The following is a 24328-nucleotide window of genomic DNA, read 5'->3' on the forward strand; positions in this document are numbered from 1 at the left end:
GTCCTGTGCACTTGTAGCAGATCAGCAGGACAACTGCTCACACCATGTAAACTGCTCACTTGTTTACAGATCACCCTTCCACGTTCTTGCCCTGTCCAAACTCTCTTGTTGCTGTATCTGTCTCATGCTCTGAAAATGTGTTCTAGTTCTAGTTTTGCATACACTGCGGAGTCAGTAGGGAGTTGGAATAGTGTTGGGTATTTGGTTTCTTGTCACTGTGTCACTTCATGTAAAAAAAAATCTGGGAAAACTTAAATTGTAAAAATAGCATATGTAGTGTGGTTCCAGTTTTTGGTGGCTTTTTTTTTTAGAGGCAATACAGAGCTCCTTCAGGTTACTGTAAACACACTGTAATCAAGATATACGTATATTTTGAGAACTTGCTTATACTGTTTACAAGGTAAGACATATAACTCACCTAATACTTCTCAGTGAACTTGTAGTCTGCTGTGTAAAGAGTACCACTGTACTGAACTACTTGACTGGCTGCAGGGCTTGTCTTGCACCAACCCAACCTCCAAACACTGCACAGTGCTTGGTCTTTCGTGGGACAGCTTGCATGTCTGCTACTTTCTTATACTTATTGCTTAACCCCGTTATATTGTTTTCAGAACTTGCCAGAACAGTATCATATACCTGCTTTCCCTGCTGAGGCAGTAGTTCATCCTTTATGTACCAGTGTGACCCACTCTGCTAATTGCTTGTGAAAACTTCTGTCTCTTAGAGCAGTCAAGCAGTTCACTAAAGATACAGCTGAAGGAAATGCTGCTTGGTTGGTGTGCCTCTGCCCTGTGCCAGAACCTTGGCTAATCCTTATGCATTTAGAATAATTAAAGCTAAGGTTGTCTGTCTTCCTTCACAGAAAGGTGCTGGGTATCATTTGGATTTGTTCTGGGTGGCCATTCTGATGATTATCTGCTCCTTTATGGGTCTGCCCTGGTATGTTGCTGCGACTGTGATCTCCATTGCTCATATTGACAGCTTGAAGATGGAGACTGAAACTTCAGCCCCTGGAGAACAGCCCAAGTTTTTGGGAGTGAGGTATGTCAAACCAAATAGACCTTTATTACCTTGTTTGCCTGCAGAGATCAGTTTGTACTATAAATGGTCGTGCTCTGAACAGAACATGTGTAGAAGTTCAAGGGGGAAATAGCTCTTAGATTTGCAGTAAATCTTCAGATCAGCTGTGCTTCCTTACAGCTTTTTTTTTCCCTGCCTTCAGAGGATATATCCAGTTGGAAGCTTATCTGGCATAATCCTTCTGCAGATACTCTTTCTTGAAAAGGAAGAAAACCATTCTACCATGTGTGTCTGTGTACAGAGTGAGGGCAAGTGAAGGGAGGAAGAAAAGGGAACTTAATTTCAGAGTTGAGATAATTTTTGTCTACTTTGGGCATGCACACTGAAGCCACTTCTAACTACACAAGGCTTTACATTGCATGGTCTGGTGCCATCGGGGCACTGCAGTGTTTTCATGAAGAGTCTCCTACATCCTTCTTTGTATTTCCCAACCTGACTGTGAGATTCAGCAGTTTTCCAGTGTCTGAGAAAGAAGATGTATTTACTTCAGATGTCCTTATCCATGGAAACTAGACAGGTGTTTGCTAGCAAACATAGTGGTAAAAGACCTAAACATGTTGTGGCTAAAGCAATCTATTCTATTAATTCAAACCATTTGTTCTGTATTTGGTTGCCCTTAATTAAGTGGCCTGAAGTGCTTTCAACAGGAGCAGCAGCACTCTTGGAAATCACTTAGTTAGGCAAATAATAGAAACTTAATGGCCTAACTTTAAGTACTCAGAAATACTATTTGCAAAAGCATTTTCAGATGCAGGGAGCAGTTGTGGGTGCCTCTTAAGTCAAATGTCCAGCACCCCATGAAGTCCTGGACCAGGGGATTGTGAACTCCCCGTGTACGTGGTGTGCAGAGCAGTGTACAGTACGGTGAGAAACAGCATTTATCTAACTGTTGGAATACTGTGACCAACGTTTGAAATATGCTGCTAATTTAAGAGTGGAGAGCTAATGATTTATTACCTATTTGCATGTTGTGAAAGCTGCCGTGCAGAGAATCTGGTTTGCTGGTTAACAGTTTCTAATGTTTAACATTTAAACACACTCATTACTTAGTAGCAGCACTCTGCTGATCCACAAACAATGGAGCTAGGGAAACAAGCAAACATACAAAAACTGATTTGGTGCTTGAAAAAAGATCTGTATGAGACTTGGTCATGATAAAGATGCCTGCCTGAAGGTGTTGGCTTGTTATTGTCAGTCAGCTTTGAAAATGTGGCTGCAAAAAATGAGTTGCCAGAATGTACATAGGTTTTGAATGCTCTAAGAAGGGAACAAAATTGGAATTAAAGCTGAAACCATACTGCTAACCTAATGCTTTTCTTCCAGGGAGCAGAGAGTCACTGGAGTCATTGTTTTCATTCTAACTGGTGTATCTGTCTTTATGGCTCCTATCTTGAAGGTAAGCACATAATCTCTTCTGCTTCCTTCTGCTCACAGAAGTGCAAGCAAGTGGCCAAGACCACAGCCGTCACACCATTTCTGTGCTTCTAAAAAGGCTCATTGCTGAAGTATGGAAAAGTACTGAGAATCACTGATGCAATTCTTCAATTTAACAAAAGCTTAAATTTTTGGAAGGAAAAAAATAATGTATTTTTGGCGTGCTATAGACATAGAGATAGTACCAAGGTTCAGGGCTGTTGGTTTTGAGGGCTGTGATTTTAATTTAGGATTTTTCTTCTGGTAAAGTTTTCTTTTATGATATTCTCCTGCTGTGCCTGTGTTGTAAGGAAAGCATATTGTAGATAAACTTTGAGACCATACTGATAACATCATGGAGTGAAGCACAGTTGCTGTGTGAAAGACAGATTAACAGATGAATATGTAATCCAGAAAAGTACATTTGCATATAGACATGTGCGCACATGGTAAAACATACAAACACACACACACACACACACACACACACACACACACAAACCCAGGCGTTTATGTACTGGCTTTGTTCCTTTGCATAGAGCTGTGTGCTGAGTTGTTGTGAGGTGCAAGAATGCAACTTTGCAGCACCTTCTTTCAGGTCACATTTACTCCCAGAAGGCCTCCAGGAGCCTAAAATAGTTTTGCTTTAGAGCTCCAGAAGAAGCTGTCAAGTGCAGAATTAAGAATGCTTCTACAACATGTGTCAGAGGGAAGGATTGGGGTGAAGTTTCTACTTTTGGAGGGAGTGATGCAGCCTGCAGATACCTCTCACTTTCTCATTCACCCTGAAGTCTAGCTGTTTCTAGAGGAGGAAATAAGTTCTGTGGTATGAATTGTCAGAACCAGATTTTCAGGATCTTCTACACGTGGATCATGAAAATCTTCATCTGGTATTTACTCGTGGGGCATGTGTGAGCCCACTGAAAGGAAGTAACTTTGATGAGAGAGAATATGCAGAACTGATGGCAATGAGCACAGCCTACAGCAGATAGTATTACTCCATAGGTAAAGTTCTGGCCAAAAATCTTTGGGACTGTTGCCACTGCCTTCGTAGAGCAGGAACTTTGCCCTGCCTGTTAGGGCTGCCAAGGCATGCACCTCAGCAGTGTGAGGCTCCTGCAGCTTGCCTTGCTTTTAAAAAGAGCCAGCACAACAATCGAATTTCCATTCTTTTACACTAAATCCTCCGAAAAGAGCACTCCTCTTCTTGCTCAAAAGCAATGTCCAACTCGGCAGTACAGAAAACATGTTTCTGTGGGAAGCAGTGCAATAAAATGTGATTTCTTAATTTCCTGATCTTTTCTTCCTGTGATGTTACCGAAGCCTTTGGACACTTGTGCTGCTCACGTACCATTTAATCTAGATAGGCAGCTATTTTCCAAGAGCTGAGATTTACTGGCACAGAACCACAAAGAAATGCATCCTCGGTGCATCGAATCAGAGAAGGATGAAACTAGAAAACGTGCTTATCTGTTCCTTGTGCAGGATACTGCCTGTCCCTGGGATGGTTTAAGTGGTGCTGAGTGCAGGCACACTGTTAGTTCATGTGACCTTTCCTTGCAAGATCTCTCTTCCTCTATTCTGCAGGCTCCGTTATTTCCCCTGCTCTTGCTTCCCTCATTGTTTTTTTTCAGCTTCTCCAAAGAATGTGTATGGGCAAGATCCTCACAGAAGGATGTCTGAGGACAAATTGGCATGCTCCTTGCCCACGTGCCAATAGGAATTAGCTGGCAGTGTTTCAGGACCTTCAACAAACTCCAGCGGTAGGGTCTCCTGCTGCAAAGAACTCTTAGCAGAATGTATTGCAGAACATTTGAGTCTTCTCATGCCAGCGGCAAATTGAACACTAATGCTACCAAATTCAATAAGACAGGGAATCCGCAGAATAATCCCATCCTTGTTTTTTGTGGGTGTTGTGTTTGTGCTGTTTTTGAATGTCACTCATCTCTCCAGTTCAGTTATGGCAGATCTCATCCAAAACATCCTCTACCCTGCTAGGAGAATGACAGGCACTTTCCTATAAATACATTCTTAATTCTGTTGGCTAGCAGCAGGTTTGTTCCGAGTGCCCATGCCAGCAACCCCATAGCCAGTGAATACTTTGCCAAAACATAATCTTCCAAAATGAAAGCACTGCTTGCTACTCTGCAGGATAATGTGCTGAAGTTTCACTCAGGAATGATTTACAGGATTAACTATAATGGAACGGTGAAATAATATTTAGACATTTTTCTTTTTTTTTTTTTTGAAAAAGAGAAGGAGAAAGAATGGGAGAAAAGAAAGCAAGGTAAGTGAACTAGAAAGTCAAACTCATAAAGCCTCCTGCTCAACTTGCTGGAGGAGATACTGACTTATCTAATCCCTCAGATCCAGTGAGGATGTTGAATCCCTTGGGTACTCATAACTCTGGGGACCACACACTGACTCCTCGTCCTTCCCCAATAGGAGGGACAAACAGTGGTCAAGGAGCTTGAAGGAGATGAGAGGGAGTGAGACAAGGAAGGAACGTAGGCAGTGATGCTTTGATCTTTGAGGACGTTGTACACGTGGCCCTGGTGACTTTAGTGAAGTGAAATGCAAGCATTCAGGATCAAGGCCTCCACAGAAATTTACATAGTGCTGTGTTTATTACCTAGTAAACGATTAATAATGTAGTGGAGAACTCAATAAACAGAGATTATTTGCCACTTTAATGAGTTACATAAACAGGTTGAAAAACAAACATTCCTATCATGTTAGTCCAGGTGACACTCTGAGCAGGGAGACTTTGGTTGTGCTGCACTTGTCATTTTGTGGCAGCTGCCTGTCACTACATGAAGGCTTCCCTCACTCTGGGCAGACAGCTGCAGAGCCCTTTCTGCTCTTTTTGGGTTAAAACAAGTGTGGCACAATGGCCTTTATTCAGATCTTGTGTTTGATTTATGCCCAAGTATTTCCATTCACATGCCACACTCATTGCACACAATTTTGTTGTTCGTCAAAAAGAGCATTCTCCATTTTGTAGCTACTGTGCAATTGTTTTTGCCTTTGCAGAAGGCTCTGTGCTTTGGGTTGGAGGACCAGCTATTTTTTTGGGGGGAAGCATGTATGTTGTTACCGTATGCAGAAATCTGCAGTAGTCAAAGGGTTTCTCCTCTGCAGCCACCTGGATTAGTGCAGACACTGGCTGATGTAGCTGGGCTGGTCCTGTGGCACGGGAGGGGAAGTTTAAAGCCACATTTGCTGAAGTTGGGCAGAAAGGTGGAGTTGGTGATGGCTGCTCTTGCATTAAACCTTGCAAGCACCTGGAGATGGGGCTGCACCCCTGCACATCCACTGCTTTTTTTATTTCCAAAGGACACTGTTTCCACCTGCATGTGACCAGTGCGTAACACTTGAAGGAGTAGAAATCGTTGTTTGAAGAACCAATTTCTAGAAGTGAAGAATGTAATTCATTGTCCATTATTTATTAATTGTAGCAGATTAGTGTGAGTTAAAGATTGAGCAGTTAGAGATTTACTTTGCATGACTATAATTGCTCATCTGGGACTCAAGGGATCAGCCCTTCTGGAAAAACTTCCATTGTGTATTAAGTTGGATGTGTAATAGGATCCATGATGCCTTTTCTTGCTCTGCTTTTCTACTTTCTGCTTTCAGTCTCATTAGAAACTATGAGGTGAAAAGTAGTTTGGAATTTACTGGAATACGTTTTATCCCACCTCTTCTTAAATTTGATGGCTAACTGGCACTGTCTGTCCTTGTTTCCTTTGTTTCTTGGGGAGACTTCCAAGTTGCACTGAAATGGGAGAGAACAGAGATCACTCAGCCTCTGCCCTGCTATCAAGATGTTCTTTCAACTCTCAAAATACAGCAGAAAGATAGCATACAGTCTATTACTGTACATTACCCATTCAAAAGCACAATTCATATCTGTCATGAGTCGGGGATTATGCCTCCCTGAGCACTAACGTTATGTGTCATATATGGAAGTGATTAACTTGGTTTCTCCTGCTCTTTTCCCTTGCAGTTCATTCCCATGCCTGTGCTCTATGGTGTCTTCCTGTACATGGGTGTTGCATCCCTCAATGGCGTGCAGGTAAGCTTCTGCAGTGTCCAGGGCTGCTCTGGCATCTGTGAGCAGACTCCCTGCAGGACCTTGCCCAGAAGGTGGTAATCATTAATTATTACAAGGCTTCTCTTAGGACTTTCTGGCCTTCCTCTTTTCCTCCGCCATCTCATTTATGTTTCCAAAGAAACCCAGGCAGGGCAACAACTATTTACCAATATTGCCACACACTGGCTGTTCTTGAGAATGACACTAAGGGAAAGAAATTTGCAGGAGAGCAGCCAAGTCTTGGCCCCATAAGCAATGAGGGGGGCCTATGTGAAGGCCCGGGATCCTTCTTCACCCCCAACATGCTGATACAGAGGACAGCGTGTGCTTACAAAGGCTCTAGGCTCACTTCTGAGATAGTTTGGGTCCTTTGCTGGAACATCTGTTACAGACTGAAGAAAAACAAGAGAACATGATTTATGATGGTGGCGTTATTCCGCAATGTTAACAAGTGGGAACATTGCTGTTTGCTATGGAAGGGAAGCCAAGCCCCCTTTCTTTCTGAGGAAATATTACGTAAGGAGCCTTTCTCACAGTGCAATATCTTTAATTGGTGCTAGGAAGCTGGAAGTGTTTTTGTTGCTTTCTGGCACCCTATTAATTGTAGCCTTTCTTTTTACTGTTTAGTTGTGCTCTAATGGGGAAAGACTCTGTGTTCTGTGAGCACCATGAGTTTATTTGAGTATTCTTTAAAATGGCCCAGGCTTTCATTCACTGGTTTGAGATAAATCTGGTCTAAGAAGTGGGCAACAAGCCCAAGTTCTGGCAAGAGACAACGGGGGGATTGTAATGTTCACCCTTGGGCTGGTTCTCCTGGAGGGGATTTCCCCTGCTTTCTGGCACAGGTGGTCACAGAACTGTGCACTTACTTATTTTCCCCCATCAAGGATGTTTTTCACTTAGTGAGAACTCTCCATTTTGGTTTAACTCCAAGTCCACCCAGTCCAGCATGGGCAAGGGACACTGCCTGAAAAGCTGCCCATCTTGTTCAGTTGGGTGCATTCTTTTCTCTGCTAACATGATGTCTGCCCTTACCTCTGCTGACCTCTGCTTGCAGTTAATTTGACAAAGGCACTACTTTTAAATGCCAAATGTCTTTATAGCATTCCTGGCAGGAACAGGGAAGTTAACAGAAGTAACCCAAGCATTGATGCTGACCATAGTCAGGATATTCAATAGAAAATTTCCTCTGACTTCAGCTACATCAGATCAGCCTAGTTCTTTTGAAGCCAGCAGAGCTGTTTCCACTGACACCTAAGTTTTTTGGTTTAAATATTAATCATCAGATTACATGGAGTCCTGCTTCCTAAAATAAAGGCACCTCAAGGCCTTGCTTTGAGAAATGCTTGATTTCTGTTTCTGTGTAGGTGCAAAATGTAGGTGTGGAAGCTTAACTTCAGACAACTGAGTTAAAAATATTTAGCCCACTGCATTCAGCAATAGTTGCTCAAGATAGAGGAACCATGCTGCCTTCCATGTTGTGCTTCCTTTATGGAAGGAGAGCAAGTTGATTCAAGATCTCACTTAATAGTTTAATTACGCAATTGTCTCACTTCATTGTTTACCCTGTGTTCATTTATATGTATATATATATATATTGCTTTCCCATTTTCTACCCAGTTCATGGATCGTCTGAAGCTGCTCTTGATGCCTCTAAAGCACCAGCCTGATTTTATCTATCTGCGTCACGTCCCGCTGCGCAGGGTCCATCTGTTCACGTTTCTGCAAGTGGTTTGCTTAGCCCTACTCTGGATTCTCAAGTCAACTGTGGCCGCTATCATATTCCCTGTCATGGTAGGTGATGTTCTCCTTTGCCTTTTCCAGCCACACCTCTTTTCTGTAGCCTGGGCCTTCCACACATGGGCATACTCTCCCACAAACAGGCAAATCAAATCCTCTCACTGTAAAAGCCCTGCCTTAGAACTCCACGCTTCATTCATTGTGCTGATGTAAGATTACACAGGGTGAACGTTCTCCACATTCTCTCAGGTGCTGTGGCTGCCTTCACATAAATCCTCTGGAGGGGAAAGCAAGCCTCCAAAGTTAATTTTTTGCCAGAAGGGTTTTGACTGCTCCTGGCTGCCAAGGTTAGATTTGCTGTGTTTTCTCCTTGAGCTGCATGAATGAATGAGTGCATAGTTTTCCGTTTTCAGTCCACACTAAGTACTGTACACCCTTACTTTTCAGTATCACAAATTGACAAAGGAGAATGAAGTGGTAGGGCTGATCTCACTGCTCAGAGAAACGCCAAGTGGAGGGAAGGATTCGCACAATCAAGAGTGAGAAAGGGATTCTCTTTTTCTTGGAACTTGAGTAAAAAGGCAAGGATGTTGATTCACATGTTTCACATCTGAGATTGCTAAGAATATCTATAGGATGCAAATTGTCTTTCTAACAGTGCATGTCAGAGTCATGTTAAAAACATTTTTTGGATGCTGAATTATAAATAATTAATCACACAATTATTTCATAAATACACACTGTGCAGTCAGTCTAATATGGTATTTCTACATCAAGGAAGGGGAACAGTGAAACAGCTATCTGTGCAATTAGAGATTATTATTATTCCTAGAGACACAGTTAAGTGCACATGCCAAATAAGAAATAAACAAGTGGTAAGGGGAATTTGCACATACACTTGGCACGTGGCTGCAAACCAGACCAAGTTCCAAAACCTGTAGCCATTTACACTGATCCAGTGATCACTGGAGTAGTTTATGTCCATAGTGTGGGAGCACAGAGCAAACCCTTCTCTGCCTCCATACACCTCCTGTGACTCAGCTAATGTAACTGGGAGCAATGTGACTTTACAGATAAATGGATCCAGTGTGGCCATAGCCACATGCCAAGAGACTGTCTCTCTTGGAAGTGGGTCAGAATGCTGTAAAGTCAATGCTGTATAAAACTCATTTATTACATATTGGCCCAGTCTCCCCTAGTTTCAGGTTTACTAATGAGTAAGATCTCAGTTGTGGGTACAGTTACAAAACTCCAGTGCTTATTTAAGAAAGTGAAATGAAGGAAAGCAGAAAACAAAACAGAGGCAATTCTCTGATGCTAGTGAAATGAGAAAAGCTGATTCAAGTGAAAAAAGTAAAACATACAAATATTTTTGCTACGACATATGCAAACATATAAAGATACTAAAAGCAGTTTCTAGTGGCATGCTGTTCTGTTGCATTGTCATGGTTTGGACATGATATTGTTGAATGCTGAATTTAAGATCTGAAGACTTCCTCTTTGCCCATAAGAGAATCTTTATGTTTGCTGAAGTTTGTTATAATTACAGATGTGGCTGGATCTAATGATAAAACCTCAGTTTTTACACTTGAGAACAGGAAGACTATTAACTTCCAATCTGACTGTGAAGACCTAACCAACAGCCAGCCCCTTGCTTATCTGTAGGGAAAGTACTTTTAATAAAGAGGGAATTTATAGTGAAATAATGATGGGTGCTTCCACGGCATATTCCACTCCCTGAGTAATTTTTCACTTCTGTAACCCCACTTAAATTATGTAAGTCAAAGTTTGAGATCCATTTTGAGGGATAATTTCTGCCATCGATCTTTATCACTTGGAGCAAACTGTTCTGTCTTAAAATGTGTCTTCTGTTGTCAGGAATGGATGACATCTTTTTATAACCAAGTTGAGCTTTCATTCTGCACTGCACCCTTCAGTAGAGTGTACGTGTAATCTTGGTATGCATCTGTTGGTGAGGCTAAATTTCAGCACAGATGTAGACACCCATTTCAGACATGTCCCTTATTTTTTTCCCTGGTGCTTTACAGTGCAGTCTTACCCAGAAAAAAGCTTTTCCTTCAGTTTCTTGCAAACACAATCCTAGCAAATTTAATACTGTAAAATCTGAAGGCACACCTAGGCCACTGTCTAATTTTTAAAGAATTGTTCTATCTGGAGAAATGGTGAGAGGAAAAAAAAGTAAAGAAAATTACTCAGGATGCCCTTGTGAACATACATACATGTAAGCTGAATTCCAAAATGGATGAAAATACTCATTTTGGGCCTCTCTAGTTAATTATTTTGCTCGATACTTGTCAGCAGGAGGTTAAAGATGACTTCTGTCTTTACAGGAGCAGTAGGTGATTGCATTAATGTTCCTGTATGTTGCTTCTCTTTAATCTGATATGAAATACTGCTGCTTGAGGCCTGACGCAGTTCCATTCATTAGATTTTCAAGCCGATCAACTGAAATATCTCAATTACCTTGTTCTCTGTATGTTCTTTTACAACCAGCATTCAAATGTTTGGAATTAAAAAGTAGCATGAACAGGTATGCACAGAACGTTGCCAATCAAAAGTAAAATGTGTCTGAGTGAAAAGTCCCTCTCTGCCTTTTCAGATCTTGGCACTTGTAGCAGTCAGAAAAGCCATGGACTACCTCTTCTCCCAGCATGACTTAAGTTTTCTTGATGACGTCATTCCAGAAAAGGACAAGAAAAAGAAAGAGGATGAGAAGAAGAAGAAAAAGAAGAAGGGCAGTCTGGACAGTGACAATGAGGATGTAAGGAACTTCTCTGCTTTTTTTTAAAAACTACTCTGGGGATGGTGGTTTCCCCATCCTCTTTTGAAGCACACCAGCACAATCCTTACCTGTTGCAGCAAATGAGCCCCTAACAAAACCTTTTCAACACTGCCTTCCCTTTTCCAGGCATCAGCAGCCTGTGGTAGGTGGAACTTGCACTGCCAAAAATGCTATCACACTTTCCACAAGAGCCCAAGATATCTGCTGACATGTTATGTCCTTTACTAGAATACCTTGTATCATCCTGTCTAGTTCATCTTCCCCTTCCTCCTCTGCCTTTCTCCCTGATTGTCTCTTACGTTTTAGGAGGAGAAAGGTTTTCGCAAGCAGCTCTGATGCTTCTGAAAACAGCCTGCTTTGTTCTCTTTTCTAATTACTCTTTTTAAAAGCAAAAAAGTTAAGACTTGTCATGTTTCAGCAGAGGCTTTGTTGTTGTCTGTTGTTAATACATTTAAATAGCATACGTGCCCTTTATGCAGTGTATTCTACTCTTCGCTTCTATCTCAGGTTGCAGCATGTATATACCTATAGAAACTGTAATAGTTTAACTTACCTTGCTAACGTCAGTACTAAGTGTGGTGACCTGATTAGACCAGATCCATGTGCCTTAGAAAATGATACTTTTTATTGTAGAGGTAGTAAGATGAAATGTGGTACTTGTGCCTTCAAACATTTTCCTACCCAGACCTCATGGGAACTCAAATTCTATAAACTTAAATGAAAGTGGTGAACACACTGATTACAGAGCACTTCATATAGAAAGTGTGAACTTCCTTTGGAGAGCTGGTTGCCTCAGTCTGCATCATTTTTTGCTGGATGACTGTGTATCAAGGGAGCTAAGCTTCATTAATTATGAGCTACACGGAGGACACTGACATAGCATCAGTAGTTCTGCTTGTGTAACTTCCAGAGTTAATGAAGAAAGACTTTTCATGTGATTTAGACAAAGATCACCTGAAGCTGGTAAATACCACACCTATACAGAGCAGGAGAAGTAAATGAGAAGGCATCATGCCTTGGAAGGAAAAGTCAGCTGACCATTCTTGTACATTCACACCTAGCTCATTGACCTGCAGCCAGGAATACCCAAGTTGTGAAGTCTGTGTGATACGACAGAGAAACAGCAACATCAGTTGTTTGCGTGCTTGCTCCCTGGCCTTTTTAGTTGATGCAAAGTGGGGATACCAGCAACCTCAGGAAAAGGAAATTCCTGAAGAAGTAGCTACTGGGTTAGTGTTATTTCCCAGAAGCATTTTTTGCAGTGAAGCCTTAAGGAGAATGCAAGCAAGCCGTGATTAGTTGTGGGAAGCACTGCTGCCACCACACTGTGAAGTGACAGTATAGCAGAGCAGTTCTGCAGCACTTCTGCTGTTTCTACTGTGTATCATCTGTATCTTTCCTGTACTGAGCAGAATCACCACAGTAGCCTTATTTATACAATCAGCTGGGTTAGATAATAATTCCTTCGTCTTCAAGTGTAATACGACAGCTCCAAGAGTTCCTCCGGATCATTCTGATGCCTGGCCTTACTCGAGGTAGGCAGGACAGAAAACACAACTGTGATCCAGATGGAGAACACACTGGAGCTCAAGTCCCTTACGTGACAGCTGTGTTAGAGGCAACAAAATCCAGATATTCCAGTGAGAAAATATACAGTGGCCTTTCTTCAGAGAACATATGCTCTATAATGCAGGAAATATACACAAGAGTCGAAACCAGGAATTTTGTAGTGAGGGTGCGGTGACATAGGAGGTAGCTTGGATCCAATCCTCATTAAATCAGGCTGAATCCCAGCTGCGAAGATTGGTCCTTATTTCAGACAGCGAACTCCCCTTTCCCTTCCTTCCTAGCAGGCACTGACCACTAGACTACTCTGTTCCTGCACTCTTCTATCAAGAAATCCTGAGGACACATTTCTTAGCAGTACAGGTCCTGCTCAGAATTTCAGCTCATGTATGACTATTAGGGAAGGCAGAAGCTTCAAGCATCAGGAAAGCTCTCACTTAAGAACATGCTGATGAGACCCAAGACTTGTACATTATCGGTGTCACATCAACAGGAAAACCACATGTGCACATTCCCACGTTGTTCCTCTCAGCTGTGGGAGACAACATAAGAAATGCTTTTTCTCTTCTATTACTCCAGTGAAACAGGATGTAAAAATTCTGACACTAATGTTTCAATAGTGTGCCTTCATCTGCAAGCTACCTCGCCCCAGGATATGAGCATTTATGTACTACTGTGTGTAGAAAGCTGTTCCTTGCACAGGCTCCCTTTTCATTTAATGGCTGTCACTACTCCAGCATGTGGAAAGCCAAGATCAAGGGTTTCCTTCAGTAGATTTGTATGATTCAAAGTGAAAGAAGATGTCCTGCTGTACGTACTGAACAGTCAACAAACGTTTGACTCAATTCCTTCATTATGATTGATCTGAATCCAGCAGCATAGTATCCTGAGCCATGTCTCCTGTATCTGATGTATTTTAAACTTCCTAGGCTTTCAGGTACAGTACTCATTCAAGTTGGTAACAGAATTTATGCAAAATGTTCTTACTTAACTGTTTTTGTTTTTGTTTTCCAGCACTTGCTTTTTTGCCAGCTTCCTGAACATAAAGCACTTGGTGTTATTGGTTTGGTTATTTTCACCCTTTCCATTCCAGAAATATGCCTCTATAAAATTAGTACTGTGGCATTCTACTGATAAGAGTTGAGAGAAGAGAATTGCTGGACGTTGTGAATTCAAGTGGTGTTATATAAACAAGCACAGCAAAACCTGGCATTAACAGAGACCACTCTCTAGCATGAGTTAGGATTTACTGTTAGTTCTCACTGGGGGTTTGCTGGCAGTCAGGGACAGCAAGAAAGGAGATGCAAAGAAAGTTTTTCAGTAACTTGGTGAAAATTACAGCCACTAACTGCTGGATTTATCTAAGGTTGTGTGTAGTGGAAAGTTGAATTTTGTCTCAGATTTTATGTCCAAAGTGCATGACCCAGGAAGCGCCAGCCAATTTTTTAAAAATACACTGGGATGTTATATTTAGTTTAAGAATAAGAAGTAATGTGTGTTAGCCTCTTTTCCCCTTTAGAGCACTTTTGCCAACCACGGGCATTTTCTCTATCTCTTTTTTCTTTTTACATGGTCAAGTTTAAAGCAGATGGAGCATGAGCACTTCCATTCCATAGATCTTTTATTTATTAGCAGCAGAACAGTGATATGTTGGATGGATTACTCAACTCTTAGCTCACTTACAACATAGCTCCAAATGGGTGGGAATTCTGGTATGGCTTTATTGCCTCTATGTCTTTTTAAAATTTATTTGAGCTATGCTTATATATAGCTTTGTAAAAAATAAATAATGCACATATATATGCACACATCTGAGGAAATGTTTTGCAAATGGAGTACACACAGTATTGCACTGGATGTCTGTAACATTAAAAAACAAACAAACAAACAAAAATCAGAAAAGAAAACTAAAAAGAAAACCCAGGGAGAGAGATTTTCTGGCTTCTGTAATGTTTTCCTACTCTGACTTTTAGGTCTAATTCCCCCCAGCGCAGTGTCATACTTCATGCTTTGTCTAGTTCTCTCCAGGAATAAAGCTAGGTTTACATTTCTGGCACATATCACCTGGCGTGTATCACCTTAATTTCTTTGCCAAGTCAAACAGCATCAGCCCTTCTTTGGTTACGATAAACTGTTTTATAAAAAAAAATAAAATTAAAAGCCAAGTAATTCAGCACCTTCTAAGCCAAGCAAGTGGGTTATTATTGGAACCAGTGGGACACAGTGGGGACTCAGTGGTCATAGTGTGCTGATAATTTGAGCAAAAGCTCGCTGACTTCAGCAGAAAGCTATCTTGGAGAAAGGCCTGCTAATGTACAGCTTTTCTCTGCACTTGTAACTCTTCTTGGACAGTCTGCCATATCTCCTGTGTGGTGGGATTACATGAATTCTCAAAAGAACCCTGGATTTGATGAGATACTGTAAGCAGAGGTATAACTGGGACTAGGTCTGACTTTATTTAAGTAATAAATAGAAAGAGGAGTTGAAACAATGGAAGTTAAAGATTGTCTGCCTGACACTTCCTTGTAGAGCGGTTTGGAAGGAGAAAAAAATAGAGAGATTGTCCTGCTATAATTTACAGGAATCGCAGTAGGAGAAAACTTTTTGGTGAGATTTCTCAGAAGCCAGTACCCTATCATTTCTGCCAACAAATGCATGTTTAATCCATTTTTATTTCCTGTAGTCAACCACAGGCTGACTCAGATTGTGTCTTACAGACTGGTAGCATAGGAACTGGTGAGGTGAAGAGAGGAAAAGATAACGCTTACTTAGATGAGATTATTCTTTCAGTCTGCTTTACTTCCATAGCGTGAGGAAAGAGGGAAAGTGAGGTGCAAGAGGAATCCAGTTTAAAATCAAAAGCCCATCAGCTGGGCTACAGAATTCCTTCTTTTTCTTTTATTTTTCTCCTAATTTCTACGTAAATTATGTGAAGGATGATATTAATTTATGGGTGACAGTAAGAGAGCAGTGGAAATTTTCTAAGAACTTTTACACGTTTCTTTCACAGTCTGACTGCCCCTACTCAGAAAAAGTCCCAAGTATTAAAATACCAATGGACATCATGGAGCAGGAACCTTTCCTAAGTGATAGCAAACCTGCCGACAGTGAGTAGAACTAACCTCTTGCATGCCTGCGTGACTCTGACGTGCAGTACAAAGTATATATATAAATTAATTCTTTTTAAAGCTTTTCTATTATTTCAGAAGCATGGGGTTTTTGTTTGTTTTTAATTTCCAGGTCTCTGATTTATGACAGTATTTGGCTTTGTTTTTATGTATTATTTTTTCTTTCCAAAATCTGTGTTATTTCTTTTGGTGCCTCCAGCTTAAACTGCTTTTGTCCAGCTATGTTTCGTGATAACTTCCTTTCTCCTCCTCTCTGTAACATCCCCATCCACTTTGCCATTTCATGTTAAATTTGCTGATGGTTTGCATTTATTTTTTCGGAGTCTATTGCTCTGGATTTGCAGCATGTCTAAACTGCATCTCTGTCCTGTTACTGTTTATTTCCGTAGGTTCCAAGCAGTTGCAAAACTCAGCACTTTAAAATAATAATTAAGCATGTCATTGATTCACATTATTCATTACACTGACAAGGCAGTGATCATTTGACCTTTTAACACATTTCCCTTCTTAGGTGACTTGCTTTTGTGCTATTGTGTCTTTTTAATTTCTTAGGTTAATATCATGGAATCAAGAAATTGTAGGGGTTGGGATCATCCTGTCTGAACTCCCTACAATAACATGTTCCCTTACAGTAGGTTGTACAAGAGAGCTTCCAGGAGGGTTTTGAATATCTCCAGAGAAGGAACCACAGCCTCTCTGGGCACCCTGTTCCAGTGCTATGTCATACTCAAAGTAAAGAATTTCTTTCTCATGTTTCAATGGAAATTCCTGTATTCTAGTTTTTGCCTGTTGCCCCTAGTTCTGTCATTGGGCACCACCAAAAACAGCTTGGCCCCATTCTTTTGACACCTGCCCTTCAGAGATATCTAAGCATTGATAAGATCTTCCTCTCAGTCTCCTCCAGACTGAAAAGTCTGAAGTCTCTCAGACTTTTCTCATAGGGAGATGCTCCAGGCCCCCAGTCATCTTTGTGGCCCTCCGCTGGACACTCTCTAGGAGTTCCCTGTCTTTCTTGAACTGGGGAGCCCAGAACTGGACACAGTACTCCAGATGTGGCCTTACCAGGGCAGACTAGAGGGGGAGGAGAACCTCTGTTGACATGCTGGCCATGATTTGTTTAATGCACCCCAGGATCCCATTGGCCTTCTTGGCCACAAGGGCACACTCCTGGTTCATGGTCAACCTGTAATCCTTTCCATCAGTTCAGCCCCTAACCTGTACTGGTGCATATGGGTATTCCTCTCCATGCGTAGGACTGTATGCTTGCCCTTGCTGAATCCTCATCAGGTTCATCTCTACCCAACTCCCCAGCCCACCCAGGTCTCTCTGAAAGACAGCCATCTGGTCTGTCAGCCACTTCTCCCAATATTGCATCATCAACAAACTTGCTGTGGACTCTATCCCTTCATCCAGGTCACTGATGAAGATGTTGAACAATACCAGATGCCGTAAGTGGTGCTTGGAACACTGCTAGCTACAGGTCTCCAACTAGACTATGCTTTCATTTTCAGTCACTTTCACTTCTCATATTATAGTTTTTTAAGAGAGGAATCAGAAATAACAACTGACATGAGCTCTTTTGGCAACAGCAACTTCTGACAATATGATGAGCAATGGGTTCAGTCTTGAGATAAATATGCTGTTTTGTTGTGAGATGGGAACAAAGAAGCACAAATGATAACAGTGAATCAGTACTGCTGCATTACTGGTGATAAGATTTCTAGGAATAAGACCTGGAAACACCGATCTTTAGATTCCTTAAGTAGGATTTGTGTTTAGGAGCTGGTCCCTAACTATCTTGGCTTTTGGTGGTGGCATTTGGCAACCCTAGGCATTGCATTGTGTTTTTAGATAAACAAACACTTGAGAGATTAACATTCTAAAACAAAGCCAAAGAGAAAGACAATTAGTAATTGTATACTCTCAGTGTATCAACCTTGAACCTAATAGATCATCTTCATTTTTCTGTGAAAATGCCCTGATATGCTTAAACCAAGTTCATCTTAAATGTTGTTGCACAGGATCTTACAATTGGGTACACTGTTCATCAGGGCTGAAATAATTAGGGGAATGGTAGTACTTCTGCCACAAAATGGTTGTTGAAATGCCCTTTCAGACAACATGGGATAAGACGACCGTAGGCCAAGCAGCAGTTTGTGTATATGTACAGTATTATGATTCTGAAATTGATTTGGCAGCTTTTATTTAGTAACAATGCAAAAAAAAAAAAAAAGTAGCTGGAATCCATCCACACCATGGTCTCACCCTACTCACCCAGTGCTCCGAGACTCAAAGTGTATTAATAATAATACTAATAGCATTCACTACTTGTGCATATTTTGCAAATTCAGAGTGCTTGACAAACAATTTTACCCTTCAACTACTAAGGCAGAGAAGTGAATTCCAGCTGTTTCTCAGTCCAAACACAGAATTCATTTTTTACCCTTTAGCTTCCCTTCAGCTAGAGCAAGAATAGAATTATTATTAAAAAAGACTACATTTCACCACGCTGGTCAGGAAATGAATGTGATTACAGGCAACAAGCCACCTGTTTTCATGCAAGGAGTTCGGATGCTACAGTGAGGAACACAGGGTAACTAAAGTTGTAGATGAAAGGTAAGTATCAAGATGTAAATATGCTGAAAGGAGGCCAAAAAACAGAGTAATTTTTCTGAGATGGAATTTGGGAATTTCCCAACTAAGCTTTGTGTGCCCAAACCCTGATTGAGGGATTCCCAACTCCTTTTTGTCAGGCAACTCTAAGCACCAAACAGACACAGAAATGCTCCTGCCTCACGCTGGGCTAAGACCAGCTTTGCAGTGTCTCATGGCTTCCCCCCGGGAAGCGTACTTGAGGTGGACACCCTTTGCTAGGCTGCAGTGCAGTGCAGGTGAATACAAAGTGAGTTTTCCCACGGGCTGTTTACTTGGAGAAGCTTAGCGGCCTCTTTTGTGGCAGCTAAGTGACTGCTCGTGGCTGTACAACTGCTTATGCAGTTGTGTGTCTGCATGTGCAAAGTCATTCAGCTGAATGCAGCTCACAAGGCAGTCCCTGCAAATAAATCACAGTTGTTTGGGCAGTTCAGGTTCTGTATCTTGGAGGAGAGACTTAACTTTATTATTTTCATTTACAAGCTGTGAAATTCATATAGCAGGAAGTCAGCAGTTAAAAGCACTGCTAAATACATGTGAATGTTTGCTGGGCTTAAGAAACTATCAGTGCTGCATGCAATGACAAAAAAGATCTTTTCTCTCCCCCCTGACAGAAGAAAAATCACCAACATTCCTTGAACGCCATACATCGTGCTGATAAAATTCCTTTTCTTCAGTCACACACTATGCCAAGGTAAGTACTTGTAAAATGCAATTTGTATGTGCCACAGTGTACTGAAATTCTACAAGGCGAAGTCCCTATCTGCCTACAGGAAACCCTTTAGAAAACACTTTGAGAGTTACATCCTAACTTAATTCCCAGCATGGCCTTACGGTGTGGAGAGAGTGACAAGCTTGCCTAAGTATTCTGCTGGCCTTATGTTAGACCCCAGCTGCAGTACTCATGCCTGTTTTGGGGTCCAAATTAGCAAAAAGTTGTGGAACAACTGGGAAAAGTCCAGAAAAACGTGTCTACAGGGAAAAAAATTAAATGACTTAAAAATATATAAACTTATCCAGGCAGTTAGCTGTGTGAAGCGCGACTGCTGGATATGTGGAGCTCCTCTGTTAACAAAATCTGTAGGCTTACTCCCTGACATGAGCAGTGTTTGTTTGGAACAATTCATTAAAATAATATTACTTGATGCACAGGCCTATCAATAAATTCTGGTGCCAAGGAGAGCTTTATATTACCAGTGCCCAACTGAGTTATTTATTTAGTATCTGTAAACTGCCAGTTTCAGAAAGCTGTATTGTACTGGTCTGTGCTGATATACTTGGTACTGGGAGTTGAGCATTTTTTCCATTTCTAGATGTAACACCATGCTGTGCCCACTAAGTACTAGGACCTGCATTTTTGAGGTGTGAATCAGCTGCCACTCTGTTTACAAATATATTTTTTTTCTTGGAGTTGTACAGTTTTTCAGGAACTGATCCCTCAGAAAATGTACTCTTCAGAATTCAGCTGAGCGCTGCAGAGCGCATCAAGCATTACTAAAATGGACGTCAGTCCGTACACTTACCTACCTTCCTTCTTTTTCTTCGCAGCCCTCCACGAACTCCAGTAAAAGTTGTGCCTCAAATTAGAATAGAACTTGAGCCTGAAGACAATGGTTATTTCTGGAGGAGCAAGGGAACAGAAACTACTTTGTAATTTGTCTGTCTGTTAAGTCTTATATGGAATTTATTTTGTCACTAGCCAAATATTACAATGCTCTCTGCTCCCCACCTGCATAGGTAAATGAGACATTCTGCGCTCCCCGCTCCATCCTTATCCCCCTTTAGATTTCCTCTTATTTATCCTCACCCAATTTTTCCACTTTGACCAAGATTCATTTTTGCCTTCTCTGTTGTTTAGACATACACGCATCTCATTTGCAAGCAGAGGGCAGAAGTATTAAGGATATAATATAATACTTTTGTGAAATGTCAGGGGAACTGGCATTACTTTAGTTGTGAATCAGTGTTTGTTTGTTTGTTTGTTGTCTGGCAGAACAAAACTGACCTCCAGGCTAATTCAATGTCTTTATTACACTGCTCTAAGATGCTGGAAAGTGCTGCTAATACTAACTTGCTCTTAAAGCCTGTACTTGTAGTAACACAGGAAGGAAAACTAAAAGGTACTTCGCTCCCAGCACAGACAAACTATTGCCATCGTTGTAGCATGTGTTTTGAAATGTCCCTTTCCTATGCAATTTTTTTTTTAAAAACACTTTAATGGACTTAATCCGTCAGGTACATTGAAGAGTGTTATTTTCCTAGATTATTTTGTTTAAATTATGGGGGCCTAACCTATGACTTTTTTTTTTGTTAATTTTTTTAACCTTTTTTTAATTACTGTAAAGAAAAATGAATTTTTCCTGCAGCAGGAAACATATAGTTTTGAGTAGTTCTACCTCTTATTTCTAGATGCCAGGCTTTCTGTAAAAATGTATTGTACCATATATAATGTGATTTTTACAAAAAAGAAAAAAAAAAGTACACAATCTCCAGGACATGGCATAGGGCTGGATCAGTTTTATTAACACCTTCTACTCTAAAGCTTCTGTTTTACTTAGGATTATTATGTTTTTTATGAATAATCTAACTTCACTATGAAGGAGATGGGATATGACTTAAATCTCTCATGATCTAGGAAGTCTTAAGTGTACTGTTGGTAAGTGAAATACTGACTGGTTAACAGTGTCAGTGGACGATGCTGATTGTATTCATTATGTTGATTTCCTATGCAGTATTGTTAGAATTCTTTCATGTGAAACATCCGTGTGTGCACGTGTGTGTATGTGTGCAAGTGGAAACGCCCTGCGTGCAGTTGAGACACAAGATCTGGATCCTCCTCAAGAACTGACAGTGCGCAGGCACTGCTTTCTGTCACGTACAGAGTTTATTCTTACACCTTGACTGCTCGGCACTCTGCCAGGTAAACCAAACCTTCCATACACGATGACATAGCAGTAGCAAATCAGCTAGGCACAGTGACACAGGTTTTTGGTTTTAAACCCAGCAAGCATTGCCTTGTGACAGATCATTTTCTCTGCTGTGGGTATACAGTGAACTTGAGTGTGCACATATAAAATAGCATTTGGGAAACTGTCCTTCCCCAGCACATTTATTTCAAGTGTGAGGATTTCATATAACACACTGCAAAGGCTTCGCTTTAAAAATGAAGCTCCCTGCAGTGAAGCATACCAGGGACTGAAGCAGCAGTGAGAGCGGCTGCCCAGCAGGAGGAGAGGGGGGACAGTCCCTAATAGCCCCCAGTGCCGGGCATTAAAAAATGCACTTGCAGAAACTGTTTTGTAATGCCTAACATGTGGCTTTGTTTCATTTTTTTTTTTCCTAACGTAGCAAAGATACTGAGTAAAAAAGTAGAGCTTAGTGGCTTCCACACCTCTTGTGAAGAAACCAAAGTCCATGTTGATTAAGGAAATAGGATTTCATCATGGTGCTGAGAGACCTTATATGCCAAATTTTAGCATCCACAAGCTAGTAACAACCACATCAACAATCAGAGCTGCAAACTACGACTCTTAACCAGAACTAGTATCTGGAAAAAAAAAAAAAAAGATGCAATTATATGGACTGTAATAATATTATGGTTTTTATATTATTTTTATATTATTTGCACAGTCTTGTGCAAGTGCTCATTGCTGCACAAAGAGGATTGAGTTGCAGAGGAATTGGCACAGCACACACACATGCACACACACGTACATTCCCCAGCTTGTTACCAAGGAATCTAAATTTCTGCTTACCTAACATTTTTGTTTACTGTGAGAAGCAGTGCAAGAAGGGAGAGCAGCTGTTCCTCTTTATCAGCATCCCATAAATGCAGCCCAAACCTGCTTCAAAAAGGATGAGGAGCTATCTGAAGCAGCCAGAAAAGCAGCCACTGTGTGAGCCCTTCTGCTGCCTGCTAGGAGTAGCTGGAGGACAGAGAACCTGGGAAGTGCAATGCTAACACATAAAAAACTGTTTTAATTCCTTGGTGAAAGTAAGTTGCAGACTACCAAAGGGGAAACAGGCTCAAGTGTCATCACGTACACAGTACATGTGAGCTTTTATGTTTTGCCCAGACACTTTATTTGTAGAAATCCAAATAAGGAAAGATCAGCATAGATTAATACAGAGAAAAAGATTTCCTTAAGAGAGCACTGACAAAAGAGCCCTCCCCCCACCTACAGTATGCTCAGAATGCAGCATACTGCACACATGCATATACGCACACACACATCATGCATCCTTTCATCTGCTATTACCTGGTGATTTGTCTTCACAAAAATGAGGTCTTCCACTTTTGAACCATGTTAAATGTACTTGAAATGTATTGACTGCTGATCTAGATCTTTCTCTCTCTTTTTTAATTTTTTACGTTAACAGAGGAGCAGTTGTACAGAGGGTAGCATTGTTTAAGGGATGGGACAAAGACTGCTGTAGTTCTCCATGTCAAAAGCAACTCTGGATAGAGACAGAAGCTGGAAAGTTTCATTTCCTGCTTCCTGACAACCGCATTTTGTGGAAGGTTGTGTCTCCTTTCTATTTTTTTCCTTTAAAAAAATTAACCACAAGGACAGCAAGCAAGAGCTCTGCTGGCACTGAGAGATGGAAGGCAGTGAAAAGCAGCTGCCTAATAACATTTGATAGGCTGATGTCACCAAAACGTGAGTTTCACTGCACTTTGTAAGCCTTGTGACAACAAAACTAAAACTAATTTTGGTTCAGAATTGGACATTTGGTGAGAAAAGCCTAGATAAGCACTTTGGAAATCAGAAGAGTCCATTAAAAAAAAAAAACAAAACACAAAAAACTTCCCCAAACAGTTTCTCTTACAAGTCCTACAAAAAAAGGTACCAGCTGAGGGCAAAAATCCTGCCATCGCCCAGTGAAAACAAACTGCAGATAGCTTTGTCCCAGGCCCATGAAAATGGTGTCTGTCTGCCTCTGTAGCCACTAATTATTTGTCATCAAGGTTGACATATATTTGTATGCATTACTTTTTTTTTTTTTTCTTGGAATCAATACGCACTTTCAAATACTTTTATTATTTTTAATTCTCTTAAGTCTGTATTTGCTTTGGAGGAAAGAATAAAGAATTAATGTAAAATGAAGTGGATCAAGATGGTGGAACAAAAACGAAAAAAGCAGAAAACATTTCAATATATTAAAATTTTTTCCACTAATATAAAACATGAAATTCCTTATAACATAGTATTTTACAGTTTTATGAAGCTTTCTATTGTGACTTTTATGGAATCAAAAGATGAAGATGATGAGATATTTTAGCATTTATATTTTTCAAAATTAAATGTATACTGAAAATAAAGTAACTTTATGCATTTATTGGAGAGTTGTGTATTTTTTGGTTTTAATTTTTATGTATCCATTTGATTTGACTGAATGAAGATTCCTAGATCACCATTGTCATTGTTACCATTGCTAAGGCCAAATGTCTGGCAGGTCTCTGGATGGAGAGGCTATTCAAAAAGGTCCCATCACTTCATGTAGAGAAACACTGGACCAGCCTTTATAAACACAAAGAGATTTGGCATATATGGCTCTGTAAGAGTGAGTTAACAACAGATGTACTCACTTGAAATAATTTACTGAAGCTTTTTGGGGAACAAAATATAACTTTGTTCAGAAATGAAAGTTGAACAGACCCATGTCCATCTGAAACTGAGATTTTTGTCTTCTCTTGGGAGGAGCCTCACTTCTCAGCAGAGACTGCTGGTAGTGGATGGGAATCAGCAAACCAGGGCAGCTATCAATTTCACACACCCTTCACAGAGGTTCACACATACTTCATAGAGTCTTAGCTTTTTTAAATTTGCACTTACCCAGATGACCATTCTC

The 24328-nt window shown here is 40.8% G+C and overlaps 1 protein-coding gene and 1 long non-coding RNA gene across 3 annotated transcripts in view; one reads left to right on the forward strand and one right to left on the reverse strand.

Annotated features, from left to right (window-relative positions):
• Positions 1-22021, forward strand: part of SLC4A4 (solute carrier family 4 member 4) — a 195976-nt gene extending 173955 nt beyond the window's left edge. Inside the window, exons 20-27 of one of the 2 annotated variants that reach the window (XM_090139096.1) lie at positions 863-1041; positions 2404-2476; positions 6500-6568; positions 8207-8380; positions 10947-11108; positions 15706-15802; positions 19090-19169; positions 20024-22021. In XM_090139096.1, coding sequence (XP_089995222.1) covers positions 863-1041; positions 2404-2476; positions 6500-6568; positions 8207-8380; positions 10947-11108; positions 15706-15802; positions 19090-19133 — 798 coding nt within the window. In that variant the 3' untranslated portion in view covers positions 19134-19169; positions 20024-22021. The remainder of the gene's footprint in view (positions 1-862; positions 1042-2403; positions 2477-6499; positions 6569-8206; positions 8381-10946; positions 11109-15705; positions 15803-19089; positions 19170-20023) is intronic. The other variant, XM_090139095.1, reaches the window with a different exon arrangement.
• Positions 5118-22618, reverse strand: LOC116231182 (uncharacterized). Its single transcript, XR_016466026.1, has 3 exons — positions 22231-22618; positions 19999-20095; positions 5118-6268 (listed from the first exon to the last, which is right to left on the reverse strand). It is a non-coding gene; the product is annotated as an uncharacterized LOC116231182 (long non-coding RNA).
• Between the last annotated feature and the right edge of the window lie 1710 nt (positions 22619-24328).

This window comes from Phasianus colchicus, chromosome 4 (genome assembly GCF_987193195.1).
Source record: "Phasianus colchicus chromosome 4, bPhaCol1.hap1.1, whole genome shotgun sequence".
Lineage (NCBI taxonomy): Eukaryota > Metazoa > Chordata > Aves > Galliformes > Phasianidae > Phasianus > Phasianus colchicus.